Here is a 14796-nt window from a genome sequence, read left to right as displayed (position 1 = left end):
CCCTTTTCAAATGCCTGCACATCAGGTTTATCCTCTACTCCTGATTTCAGAACTAGTTCCATATGCCAGCAGCATAAGAAATCTTTTGTGGGCTATGAATTATTAAACAGTTTCTGTTGCTTTAAAAAAAAATAGCAAAATGAACACTTAAAAAATTGTAAGTAATAAAAAGAGAATATTCTGCTACCAGAAGAAAGGACTCGGTTTAAAAAAGTCTCATTAATCAGAAGTGATTAATGCTTGGTAAATCCAGCAGCAAAGCATAATCAATTACAAAACATTGTATGAAAATAAGATTTTCAGCATAACAAAGCTAAAGAATTCAAAGGCAAGGCTGAGTCTCCATTCTTGGTGCCAGATCCTGTCCTTTTGAAGAAAAAGCCTAGAACGCTTTTGATGCCTATAAAATAAATTATAAATAATCATCTTTGCTGAAGCTGCTACTGGGTATCATAACTATCCTTGGTCTTTACAGGCTTTGGGCCAGAGTTGCTTACCCATATGTGGGTGTGCAAATGGGATGGCACAGGAAGCCCTATTCCACTCTCCAATGATATAGTCAATGTAAGAGCCAGGCAGAATTGCATCCCCAGTGCTCGCTGAACACAGGAGGCCCCCATCCATCCTCCTCTAAGCGTATAAGGTGCCCCCAAAGGAGGCTATAGTCCTACAACCACTCAATGCCAGGTCATAGAGTGAGGCCAGCATGCAAAGTGAGCCGGTTGCAAAGGGTGAGAAAGGCACAAAGAATAATATGCAATAATTATAATCGCATATAAATCTATTGTGCACCTTCACTTCAAATCCTTTGTTCAGTTTTGATCACTTCTGCTCAAGAAGGCTATGTGAGAGGTATATGGAATACAGCAACTCCTCACTTAAAGTCATCCCGGTTAACGTTGTTTCATTGTTACATTGCTGATCAGTTAGGGAACATGCTCGTTTAAAGTTGTGCAATGCTCCACTCTTACGTTGTTTGGCTGCCTGCTTTCTCCACAGCTGGCAGCCTTCCTATGCCCCCCCCACGCCCAGTGGCTCCCGCCCACCGGCAGACCCCGCGTATCAGTGCCTACCCCCTCCTCCCCCTGCCTCCTGCCCACGGCAATCAGCTGGCTTGCGGCATTCTGGAGGGAGGGGGGAGGAGCAAGGACTTGGCACGCAGGCTCCCCCTCCCTCCCCTGCCTCCGGAATGCCGCAAGCCAGCTGATTGCCTCAGGCAGGAGGCGGGGGGGGAAAAGGGGGAGCCTGTGCGCCAAGTCCTCACTCCTCCCCCCTCCCTCCAAAATGCCGCAAGCCAGCTGATTGCCCCAGGCAGGAGGGCGGGGGGAGGAGTGAGGTCTCGGCGTGCCTCCCGGCTCCCTCTCCTGCCTCCTGCCCGTGGCAATCAGCTGGCTGGCAGCGTTTAGAAGGGAGGGAAGGGAGGGGGGAGGAGTGAGGACGCAGCATGCAAAGTAAAGGGGGAGGAGGTAGTGGGGAGAAGAGGTGGGTCAAGGATGGGGGCTTAGGGGAAAGGGGGGAGTGGGCAGGCTGAGGGTTGAGGCCTCCCCCCCCACACCTGGTGCTTGCAGAGTAGGGGAAGCTGCTGCGCAACATGCTTCTCCTAGCCTACAACACCTTCACCCTCCTTGCCTGCCTCATCTCCAGTGCCAGGGGGCTGTGCCTGTGTAGGGTCAGGCAGGGGCATCTCCTCTGTTTAAAACTTATACCTGTATTAAATTGCTTGTTTAAAATTGTTTAAAATGTATAGAATGCCTTTTGTCCGGCAAAAAGAAATTTCCCTGGAACCTAACCCCCGCTATTTACATTAATTCTTATGGGGAAATTGGATTCGCTTAACATAGTTTCACTTAGTTGAATTTTTCAGGAACAGAACTACAATGTTAAGTGTGGAGTTACTGTATACCGAAACCAAATAAAGGGGCTTGTGTTTGAATCTACATACTTCAGGGCCTAAGCTGATGGCGTGCTGGAGCGATATAAAATTACCCAACGTATAAACATTTGCTAGGAGTATAAAATTCACTTTAGGCAGAGGCATGAAAGGGGTTTTCTATGCTTTCGGCTAGAAGGTTTGTATACACTTATTTTTGAAAACAGGGTATTTATTGTCTAGATACACTAGTGGCTTCTGATAAGTTATTTCCTATGTTTTCTGCTGTAAATTAAGTGAGAATCTGAGTTACAAAACAAAGCTGTAAGTCACATTGTAGAATAACGTTTTCAGAGCTGAGTTACAAACTCCTATCCTAATGGGAACATGGACAAATATAGCTCAATTACATCATTGCTACTTTGTGTTTGCTAGAACTGAAGTGCAGAGTTTAAGGTCAAATCGTGATGTACTACACCACGGTAAATCTGGAGCAGTTGCACTAAGATCAGTGGAATTATTCTGGATTTACACTGGTGTATGGTAATGGGAGTAGCCTGATTTGGCACATACTGCATTCTTCAAACAACATACTATCTCCATTATTGCCACAAGTTGTCACGTCATTGTAAGATGCTAGGAAATGATCTGGAGATTACAGAAGTTATTTGATGAAAATCCAGACTTGCAAAAACAATTTTGGCAGAGGGCATTGAAGTGAAATGCTGAATCCTGTAAGTTTTTCTTAATTTTAATTTACCAAATGGTGTTCAGTCTGTATCTTATGATGTACTGTGCTCATGGTTTTATCTGTTTAATTTTTATTTTATTTTCAGAGAGCAGTGAGAAGGCAGGTATTGTTTGTAAAATTGTACAAAAAGACTGCTTACGTTTTCTCTAAATTTCCTATTTTTCCCCCCCCATTTAGGATGATTATTTCAGAAACTGGAACCCAAACAAACCATTTGATCAAGGTAAAAATATTTCATGATGTACACACATACCTCTCTTTTTCTCTCTTTCTTTCGGTCAGAGGTGGGCTGTGCCGCAAAATTTGATCCAACTCCAAATTTATTCAAAGTTTGGGATACCTTAAATCTGAGGGTTTGACTTAGCCTTGTATTTTACAACTGTGTTTTTTCAGTGCTCTTCCATTCCTGTTTGCATGTGGTGGTAATGTGTATACTTAGAAAGATACACTGTATCTAACATGAGTTACTTAACATACATTAACAGTTGTTGAAAACTGAGTTAAATGGGTATTTTTGCAACTTACATTGTTTTTATTGTCTAACACTCACGTGCCCCTTACTTGCGTTCAGTGGCATTTTAAGTCTGAGAATGGACTGCAGAATTGGTTCCCAAGCGAAGACGCTGTTGTATGTCTGCTGGTACTAGCTATGACTCCTAAAACAATTTGCACTTTCTTTGCCTCAGTCAGTTAAGTCATGGCAATATTCCCACCATCTGAGTGTTTGTCTAAGGCCTTGTCTACACTACACAGTTAAGTCAACCTCCTTTTGTCAGTGGTGCATGTCCTCACCAGGAGCACGTGCACCAACCTGGCTTTCAGCTCCCTATGGAACCCCCAGCTAGCTGAGAGGCCAGGCTCTCCGCACCAGACAAGGTGCAGAACTGACAGATGATGCAAGTACCGCATTGTCTGTACAGATGCTGTCGCCCTAAGTACATCGACCTAAGTGCTACACCTCTCATGGAGGTGGAGTTATTTGGTCGGTATAGTGCGGGACTTGCATCGGTGGGAGCAATGATGTAGTGTAGACACTTAGAGTTAGGTCGCCATAAGTGTCTACCTAACTCCGTAGTGTAGACCTGGCTAATTGGGGAAATGTAGCAGCATATTGATATCAGTGTAATAACATGGTCACAGATCCTGGTGAGTGCCCTTTTCTGGCCCCTCACTGGGACTACTGTGAGGGGAATTCCAGCCTCTGTGCTCTGGATTTCTATGGTGTTTCAAGCTCCTGGAGCCTGAATGGCATCCAGCCACTGCCCCAATCTTGGCGTCCCTAGGCACATTCTCAGGATGCACACTTTCTATCTGCCCCCCATTCCAAGTGTTGTAACCCACTGTTCATCTGCCTAGCCCCTCTGGGTGCAACACTTACCCTTCAGACTCCCCCATATTTAAATGCTTCCCTCTCCCAGAACTGCACCCAACAGGTGTGAAGCTTCTGGTTTGCAGTTTCAGTGTCCCAGAGGCACTCAGTAGTTGTGAAGTAGTCAAAACACACGTGTTGCCCAGTAACATCTTTATGCTCCTATTTAATCATGAAAAAGCATGTGAGAGTACATTTTGTACAGAACAATAAAACATCCTAAACTTAATGACCCTCACTAGCTCACCCTTACTTTGGAAGATCATCCGTGTTCCGTAGCTCATGCAGGGGAGGGTCCTCGACCCCTTTGCCTGTATCACCTCTGCAGCAACCTCCACATCTTAATCTGGTGCAAGATGGCTCCCTCCCAAACGCCCCTCCCGGTGAGTCCCTTTATAGACTCCTGCTGTGATCACCTTCTTTTGTTCAGTCTTTTGGTACTTTTCCATGGCACGCAAATTTCCCTCCCTTCAGATAAAGGGAGGAGGTGTCCTCTCCCAGCTACATCAAAGCCATTGTCCCAAGGTATTGTACTTTGAATAGATGACATGGAGTGCTAATTGCCCCCTATTGTCTTTGGCCTGATCGGGGCTTGACACAGCCCTGCTAATTCATGGTGGATCCATATCCAATACAGTTTCATAAAATTGTCCACAATTCAGAAATAATACAGACAGAACCCCCAAATTGTCACAGACAAGCCCTAAAATAGTAGCCAAATGAGAGAAAATAGATATGGTGCAATAATACAAAAGCACAAACAAGGAGACCTTAGGATGACTGAATTCTTGTGTTCACTTGAGAAAACACGTTGTTCACATTCAGCTTACCAGGAGAAAGCAACATTAATACAACATGCAAGCTGAAGAAATGGAATTTGTTTCCTGCCAAATTTTATTCACATCTCATATTTCAATATGTAATATCGGATACAGTGAAAAACGAGTTAAGTATCAAAATATTTACTTGCCCAACCGGATCTAGTATAGTGTCTTACTTGACCGAAGGAACCTCTACCAATTCACCATCCCTTAGTACTCTGCGCTGCAGCTTTCAACAATGATTATGTGCAAAAAATGTCTTGGTTTGGGCTTGAAAACGTGACCCATAACCCAAAGGTGAGTATTAGCAACTGAATCATACTGGCACTACAAGGATTGTTTAAAACCCAATTGTCGTCTTGAGTGTAAGGAAGCCTGCAGGGGTAAAGAAAATGTTCTGAAAAGGAAGGATGTGACCTACATAAGACTTTTCTCCCTGCTATGCACTGAAATAGGTCAGCATTCAGCAAGGATTGAAGGAGCCAACTAGTGCACAGCAGCACTGGATATGGGCAATCGGAATCAGAAAGGCCGGTCACAGAAGATACTGCGCAGCCGACCCTGGTCCCTGTCCAGAGAAACCTGGTAACATTAAGCAAGCAGGTCAGCGATCTAAGGAGCCCAGTGCACAGGGCATGTGTCCTGAGATAAGAAAAAAGAAGCACAAGTTTTCTGTGTAACATGGCCAGCATGATAAACTAGAAGCAACAGGAAAAGAAACCTGTATGTCTTGCTAGATGGGTATGTGGAGTAGCAATGACCTAAGGAATGTTCTCACAGATGACGACACGTTGACATTTGGAGACAGAAATGCACTCTTCAGGGAGTAGGCCTGGTAGTGGAAGACATTTGTTCTGGAGATCACAGCAGAATGTCAGTGGACACACTAAAAGCCATGATATTTTTAGGTGTTCTGTGCTTGACGGTTGGTGTCAGTTCAGTAAAGGGCAGTGGAAACAAAGAAACTGTAACAATCCGTTTGTCTAAAAGGCATTCATGAAAGTAAAGCAAATTGATAATAGGCCATCACTGTATACTTAAGATCAGAAGGTTCCATTTTATCTTGGTAATCATTTATGTATCCACTGCACCTCATATTCAGAAAGGCAGCATGTTGCTGACATGCCATTATATAAAAGCCTTCGGCACTGAGACGCTAATCACTCCTATATCTCAAAAGGGCATAGGGTGAAGCTACTTGGAGTTGCTTTTCATTATGTTCTTGGGCCTTTTTAAAATATGCTTTTTCTGGGGAAACAAATGGGGCAACTAAGTTTTCCAAAGACACACTTCCTTTTATGTTTAACTGGACCCAGCTATCACCTGTTCTGTGTGTAGTGTGTACGGATGTCTACTGCATAGAGGGCATCTCTGCTTTTCTGTCAGCCGCACACTTTTCCAGTGTACAGTGTAATGTAAATCTTCAACTGTTGTGTAATAGGAGAATCGGGGCCACTGTATTTCAGCTATGAAATCTCAGACAAATCATTAACCTGTTCCAGAGGCCAGGTTTTCCTGACCATGTGATGCAGGATTCTCTGACTAGTATTGATTCATTACTGGGTATCTTATCTCTTAAGTTGTAGAACTTCCCGAATCATCGCATGTCTTTTAAAATTTCTCTCTCCTGGTACTTGTGTGTCCTAGAATTTATCATCTCTTGCTTTTCAGATGCAATCTTAGGACCACATTTTTTTGAAATGCCTAAATATATACACAGTCACCACAATACTGATGAAATTCACCCCTGTGGAGAACATTCAGCACAATTCATTACACCAGCTAAGCCCTATTTTGAGGACTTAAGTAGGATTTAAGTGGTGAGTAAACTTTGTGCTGGCCCTCTCTGCAGAGGTGAATTTAACTCCCATTGTTTACAAATGACCAGTTAGATGGATAAGTAGTCAGATGGATGTGTAATCATTGTGATTTCCTAGGCAATAACAGTATTTGTGTGAGCAGACACATTGTTGGACACACAGGTAAACTCAATTTGTAAAAGGAAATTAAAAAAAAATCGGCCATCAATTTGTTTTCTTTTAAATTCTGTATTTACATATAACTTGATTTTAAATAAATATTCCACATGCCTCTGTTCCTAATCAGCATTATTTGAAACTTTTTATTATCTTGCATTTCCTGAGATGCTGATCTTCTTGTGTTCTTAGAATTTATATTGTCACTTTCCCTGCTTCGAGTTTGTAATTGGTTTGCGTTCAAACTTCTAATCTCGCTGCTCCCTCCTGTGACTGTATTGTTCCCTTTGCAGGGCTTTTGGAGTGACTCTGCACATCTTTTCCAAAGACTCCCAAGTGTGGCTATTTTATTCTGACTTCTAATTAGTATCCATGCTTTAAATTAATGATTGAGCAATTCAGCAATAGGACCTCATAAATTGGGAAGTTATATAAGAAAATGGATTCTCAGGCAATTAACAGACATGTTCTATTTTCCTAAGGACAGGACAAGCGAAATGATGAGCAACTTACAGGCATTCAGAGTCAATAAATACAATACAGCTTAGACTGCCTGTAAGTTATCTTTGCGAGTGTCATTAAGGTCTCTCTCGGAAAAGGAAAATAGGTATAGGCTCCTTATTTTTATCTAACATATTTCAGTTAGGCTTTCAATAGTCAGAGTGGGGTGAAGTATTCACATGCCTTTCAATTTAAACATATTTATTGAAAAACACACCCATCCTGTGTTTTGGATGCCCGTATAGATATTATAAGAACAAAACCAATTCTCACCAATCCCCAATATGTAAATACACATACTTGGTCATGTAGCCAGGTATTCATGCCTCCCCCACAAAAAATACCTGGGAAAATAAATGAGCCTCGACCTGATGGTCAAAGAAGTACAGCTCTCATGAACCAAGGCAAAAATGGCCCCTCACTGAGAAAGATCTGCCTCCAGTGTCCCTGTGAGTAAGCCAATGGATGGTAGCTAGAATGCTTATTGTTCAAACTATCACCTTAAATTGTACCTGGAAATGCACTGGAAGCTGGTGCAGATCCTAGAGCCCTGTTTTAATTTGTGTAACCAGTTTTGCCCAGTTGATTAGCAAAGGTGAAAAGAGCAATTAACTCAACAGGTAAAATTGATGTGCAGTATTCCTGGTATGTAATGATATGCAGGATGTGCCCAACATAAAAACTCCACGGGCAAGAAATTGCGTGTGTGCATTGCATGAAAGCTTGGGGGCAAAACTCTGTTCTCAGCTACATGGTTCTAAATCCAAGGCATCTCTACTGACTTTAAGACTCAAAGTAGAGTTTCTGAGATCAGAATCTGGCCCCTGAGGTGTCAGTTTGAGAAAGTCAGGGTTCTCCCTTAGCCATATGTTTGTGAAGCCACACACCTTGCTGCCATGCTGGGGAGCTACTGACCTCCAGGTTGATCACTTTTCCCCCAGATAATCTTGGGGCTGCTAGTCTCCTTGTTTCTCTTTTCACTCTCTCTTCCTCTTTAAGTGTCAATGAGGTCAGGAATGTGTGCAGTAGAGGGAAAAAGAAAAGGAGTACTTGTGGCACCTTAGAGACTAACCAATTTATTTGAGCATGAGCTTTTGTGAGCTACAGCTCACTTCATCGGATGCATACCGTGGAAACTGCAGCAGACTTTATATATACACAGAGAATATGAAACAATACCTCCTCCCACCCCACTGTCCTGCTGGTAATAGCTTATCTAAAGTGATCATCAGGTGGGCCATTTCCAGCACAAATCCAGGTTTTCTCACCCTCCACCCCCCCACACAAATTCACTCTCCTGCTGGTGATAGCCCATCCAAAGTGACAACTCTTTACACAATGTGCATGATAATCAAGTTGGGCTATTTCCTGCACAAATCCAGGTTTTCTCACATCCCCCCACCCCCATACACACACAAACTCACTCTCCTGCTGGTAATAGCTCATCCAAACTGACCACTCTTTGGATGAGCTATTACCAGCAGGAGAGTGAGTTTGTGTGTGTATGGGGGTGGGGGGGATGTGAGAGAACCTGGATTTGTGCAGGAAATAGCCCAACTTGATTATCATGCACATTGTGTAAAGAGTTGTCACTTTGGATGGGCTATCACCAGCAGGAGAGTGAATTTGTGTGGGGGGGTGGAGGGTGAGAAAACCTGGATTTGTGCTGGAAATGGCCCACCTGATGATCACTTTAGATAAGCTATTACCAGCAGGACAGTGGGGTGGGAGGAGGTATTGTTTCATATTCTCTGTGTATATATAAAGTCTGCTGCAGTTTCCACGGTATGCATCCGATGAAGTGAGCTGTAGCTCACGAAAGCTCATGCTCAAATAAATTGGTTAGTCTCTAAGGTGCCACAAGTACTCCTTTTCTTTTTGCGAATACAGACTAACACGGCTGTTACTCTGAAACCTGTCAGTAGAGGGAAAGTTAGAGTGGATACAGTCATGAATGTGAGTTACAGAATGAATGAGGAGGAAGAACGACTCAGTGGAGATGAAAGAAGGAGAAGAGATTGGTGAATGGAAGGGATGGACTGAATGAGCAAGATGCTAAAGCAAGGGATGCAGGGAATGAGACTGTACACGTATGTTTCAGACTTGAGCTTTGGCTGCCATTTGTTTTCCACACCAGGAATAAAGAAGGAACTCCATAGAGAGAAACAGATTTCCCGAGCCTTGAGTTTTTCTGAGATTTCAAAAACTTGCCCTTTCCGTATTGGGACAAAACGGAGACATGAAGTTTTTGAGAGAGAGACCCCAGTACAGCCAATAACCTGGTGATGATGGCACTCACCTGGGAATTCTTCCGTTCTCCTACCTCCCGGGCGAATGCCCTGATGAACCAGGCCATTTGCTGTTCTGGGGTGTGTCTCAAAAACTTCAGATGTTTCTGTTTTGTCCCAAAGTGAAATGGGAAAATTTCTGAAATGTCAGAAAGTCTCATTGGTTGGGAAACCTGTTTCCCAGCCAGCTCTCTCTATGGAGTTCCTATATCCATGTGGAAAGGGTACTTCAGTGTGGAATGAAAGCGGCAGATGATGATTTTTATCAAGCTGTGTATCTGTAATAAAAGCCAGTAAGAGTATTTGGGGGAGTTTTTCAAAAACCTCATAAGGGATTTAGAAGCACAAAACTTTGAATGGGACTTGTGCTCCTAAATCCCTTGTGAACCTCTGTGCTTCTGTACCTCCTAGTAAAGCATTGCAGAATTCTGAACTGTCTTCTCTACAAGTGTCTGATGCACAATGTTTACTTGGATTTCTGGCTGTGGGCAAAAATATGAATGATCTGAGAGAATCTTAAATTACACCAGGATGCCTTGAAGTGATTCAAACAAACAACACAGATCTGTTACACGCTCCCGTCTGTTTAGCAAGGGAAGAGATAATTTCTCTTGCATGGTATAATCTCTCTTCCTAGAATATGCAAAGGTCTATCTTTAGAAGGAGGAGTAACTGAACCATGCACTGCAAGGGTGAAATTTACCCTAGTGCAGAGATCTATGCACCTCTTTAGTCCCAGGTAAGCCTTATCTTGAGTGATTAAATGGTGCAACAGGTTTTTCACTGGCCCACTCTACATTGGCAGAATTCTTCCAGAAAGAACTACCAAAATAAAGAACAGTATCTTATGTGGGTTTCTTATAGAAAAACCCAAATAGGATTAATAATAAAACCTAGTTATTTTCAATCAGAACCTTTCAAAGGAAGAAAGCATCATTATGCCCATTTTATATTTGGGGAAACTGAGGCAGGGAGGTGTGACGTGACTTGCCCAAGGTCAGCCAGCAGGCCAATGGCCAAGCCAGGATTAGGCTCTGGGTGTCCTGAGTCCCAGTCTAGTTCTCTATCAGCTAGGCAATGCTGCCTCCCTGAGTTAGAAAGGAGTTGCTTAGCCTTAGATCAACTGCATGCACATTCAGTCAGAGGCTGTAATTTCTCCCCTTGGCTTGGGGATGAGACATTCACCTGTTGGAGCTTTAGTTCAATTTTAAAGCTAAAAATGCCTAGATGATCCTCTGTACAGTGAGTGAATCTGTAGACACAGGCCTTTTCATATGTCATTTCCCCAGAAGATGAGGAAAGGAGAGAGGTAAAATTGCTGACTTAAAATGTAAGACTGTGATATTGACAAGATTAAACCTTGGTAAAAGATAAAAATATTATTTGAAGGGTAAGTGTTGAGATGAAAAGAAAGGAATATGCTCTCTCTTCATGTGCACATAATCCACCACAGTCTTGTTGTCTGGCAAGTTCCAAACAAGGGAAAGGGAACGGTGAGAAGGATTTAAAGTTCTAAGGGCTGCTAGTAACAGCAGTAGCATTTATATTAAAAAGTCTTTCTTTTAGACTTTCCCCATGAAATAAAACTCCATGAAGTTCATGTTAGCATTCCAGCGTTAACAGGTTCTTCTGCTCTCCTGGGCAAGACCAAATCTACGATAATTTTTGAGTCAGAAAAGCTATTTTGTATTCCTTGGGGTGGGCGGGAGACTGGAGAATTCTCAGACTCTTGGGTTCAGATTCCCTGATTAGGAACCCCAGCCTGATCTCCCTGTAGTCAGTGGGAGTTTTGCCATAGACTTAGTAGGAGCTGAATTGCATCATTAGGCATCATTATCATTTTGAGACTGGCTAGCTTGTTTATCACCAACAGGATTCTTAACTAGGTTGCAGTTTCAGTGTCTTTATCTTGAGGTGAACACAAGGCTGACTTTGAAATCTATTTGAGACTTGGGTAGGGCAGGAGTTTAGGGGTAATTGCAGGTGTTCTGTACTTCTGCGGGCTTGGCCTGCAAAGGCATATGGAGCAGCATCAGCTTACACACAGACATTAGACTGAGTCAGATTCTCAGCTTGTGTAAAGCAGCATAGCTCCACTGTCTGGTTGTGGGTGTGTTTGTATATTATAATGAGGGCCGGGGCACTTTACTCTTTTTTGGAAAGTTATTGGCTTAGTTAAGATGATTCATGTATTTTTTGTAGTCATCTTTTCAGTGTGCCTTCTGATGGCTTGTAATGCAGGAAAAAATAACTGTTTTCTTTCCCTAACAATGAATGAACAATTCATTATATTATACGAAAATGGACATAGCATCTTTAACGCCTACTAGACAGACCCTAGAGATGGATGCAAAGTAGCTTTGCTTCACATGCTATCTAAAGGAAGGCTTCTATGACAGTTCAGCATCCTCTAATAGTGTACTTCAATGATCAGCATTCCTTTTTAGCTCAGTTTTTTGTATTAGTCATGAACCTACTGGAAGCCAGTTCAAAGGTCAGAGAGCTACCGACTGTGACAAGCTGTTGGAACTGTAAAAACATGGAGAGCCTGGAGCCTAAAAATGATTGGTAGCCGTTATTATTGAACATGATTCCGTCAGAGATGCAGATGGTAGGAAGCAAGAGAGCGTAAGGGGAAGGTTTAGTTAGGGTTTTTAAAAAAATAAATCAAAGACTTTCTTTTTGACAAGGTCATTGGAAAGTTCTTAAGCAGTTGACAGATCTCGCTTAACATGCTTTTCCAGTAGGCTGCATGTAAGGGGGGAGCATATAAAGGAAAACAGCATAATAGTTTCATTTCAAAGGTTTCAGTATATCAGTTAAATGTGTATAATAAAGGACAACTAATTGCATATGCCAGTAAATTAACTCATTAAGAGTTTATTCAATATTATGAGTGAAAGCTGTTAAATAAAAAACAAACAAAATAAATCCCAGGCAGCTTTCTTTATAATGTCTGCTGAGAGCCACTTCTATTCTTAATAGCTATGCTAAATTCCTAGATAGGCAAACAGATGTTATTAATATTTCTGGTACTATGCACAAATGACAAATGATTTTGATAGACTTAAAGTTGTTGAAACAATTTGAAACTGTGCACAATGTGTTTGCCATATGGCATTTTTTAAGGCATCATCACCCAAAGGATAGAAACCATGGAAATGATGGGATGCACTTTTTGTACTGAAAATACATAGGCTTTGAATTCAAAATGTTGGGGGCTATTGAATCATCATTACTGTTCCTAATAATAAGCCAGTAGAAGGGCATGATAAGTGGGAAAACTCCGCTTATACTTAGCGATATGCTGAGTTTTCCAGAACTGTGGGTGCAAGAGTCTAAGAATTCAAAGAATTATCAGCTCTCTCTCCTGTTAGAAAAGTTGGGTCTTAAACCTATTTTTTTACTCAGGCAAAGCTCTCGTTAATTTCAGTGGATTGAGGGGGTGCCCAGTTGAACTACATTTTCCATCCTGCCCCATTCTTCTGACCTGAGACAAAGGAGGCAGCTGGCACCATCAGTAGTTAGTTTCCCCACTCGTAGGTGAGGAGAGTTCCCTTGCACCCTGCTATTGGAACCTTTGTCTTGGGCCCTAAAACCAGAGCCAGCAGTCTGGGTTCCCCCTCTCCCCCTATATCTCAAACTGCCTCTGAGACCACTTCTCCTTCCTCAGCAACTATGCCCCTGTCGCCCAAATGTCCTGAGAGAAGCCTGGAAGAAGGTATTTCTGGCCCAGGTGGATTCCTTCACCAACCTTTGAGAGTTGATTACACCCCTTTGCAGGGCCCTGGGTGTGGTTTTAAATAATTAGCAGCACCATGGGCCACATGCAGGGCCCAATTGCCCCCTGTGCGTGCGTGCGTGTGTGTGTGTGTGAGGGGGATCCCTCTGTGGAGCAAAAAGGCTAAAGAATTTCTGTGGGTTTCCTTATGGATATTTGTACCCAGTTGTTCTGTTAGGAACCTGGGTGTGCCTTCATTGCTGCAGGAACAGGCCATGGGGAAAGCTCCTGAACCCCATACATCCTTAGGATCAATAAAGCTTTCTGCCCCAATTTGCGCCTTCATATCTCCATTCCATCCCTTCTCCCCCCTCTACCCCCCAACCCCACTCTCCTCTTGGTGTTTTATTAGCAATAAGCAATGCAGCAGGCAGGTAGAATCATAGGAAAGAAATCTGGAGTGAGCATGCTGAGAAGCCAGTGTTACATGCTGAGGCTCTGCTGTTTGAGTGGTAGCAATCTGGTTTTGGGCTGCAGCACTCCTAAGTCCCCTTTGCCAATCAGGTGCTCTGTTCATACAACACCCGGACTTGCAGTTCTGGTGAAATCATGCTGTCAGGACTCCTGCAGGCAGCAGCAGTTCTGGGGTTCTGCCCCCCACCCACTCACCTTCGGGACACCTGATAGAAAAAGAATATGGCCTAGAACTTCCTGTATCCTTCCACCTCAATCTTTATAGGGCCACAGGGTCACTATGTGCATACCCCAGCGTGCCCATTCTCCCTGACGCCTTTGATTCACAAGCCCACAGACGGTTCTGTGAGATGCAGGGGAAGTGTGGATTTTATCACAAAGATTCCCTTCTGTGATCCACATGGAGAGGTCTTCCTCTGTGTGTGGATCAAAGGGATCCAGCCCTCTGACCTCAGATATGCTTGTGCAGACTGGAGTAACACTACTGGTTTCAGGCACATCCCCCTTCATTGTTCCCAAGAGCTCCCCCTGTGCAGTGGTAGAAGACTGAACTGGCAAAATACCCTCACTTCTGAGGAGGGAATGCCTCTTCAGAGTAGACTGCAGCCTCTCGTGCTGCATAGCCCGGGTATTTCACAGTCCAGCAGCCCCACAGAGGTGAATATGTGCTCGCTAGACTCATGTCTGCATCTATATGCCTCCTTTTCATCTGCAGTGAATTGTATCTGCTTCTTTCCAGTTTCCGAGTGCTGAATTCCAACTCCAGATGTGGCTTCCCGCAGCACTGGAGAAAAGAAGGTAGCCTAGAATTAATGAGCATTCCAATAAAATGATAGAATTGTTAGGCAGGCTGAAAATCATGGAACCTACAATTATTTTTGAACCTGCAATTTCCTGTTAGCCCTGGTTTAGATGCGCTTTCAAAGGAGCCTGAATAAATCCATTTTCAAGAGTTGTTCAGTGCCGTACCTATCTCTCTGCACATAAATATGTTGGTTTTATAAGAAGCGTTTTCTATTACTTTG

The 14796-nt window shown here is 43.1% G+C and overlaps 1 protein-coding gene across 5 annotated transcripts in view; it reads left to right on the top strand.

Moving 5' to 3' along the window:
* The window catches only part of SPOCK1 (SPARC (osteonectin), cwcv and kazal like domains proteoglycan 1), a 471671-nt gene that overhangs the window by 177128 nt on the left and 279747 nt on the right, over positions 1 to 14796 (top strand). For all 5 annotated transcript variants that reach the window (XM_073355490.1, XM_073355489.1, XM_073355488.1 and 2 more), the window contains one exon: positions 2799 to 2844. In XM_073355490.1, the coding sequence (XP_073211591.1) occupies positions 2799 to 2844 (46 nt within the window). The remainder of the gene's footprint in view (positions 1 to 2798; positions 2845 to 14796) is intronic.

This window comes from Lepidochelys kempii, chromosome 8, assembly GCF_965140265.1.
Source record: "Lepidochelys kempii isolate rLepKem1 chromosome 8, rLepKem1.hap2, whole genome shotgun sequence".
In the NCBI taxonomy this organism is placed as follows: domain Eukaryota; kingdom Metazoa; phylum Chordata; order Testudines; family Cheloniidae; genus Lepidochelys; species Lepidochelys kempii.
Note: the sequence above shows the minus strand (reverse complement) of the source record. Positions and strands in the feature narration are given on the sequence as shown.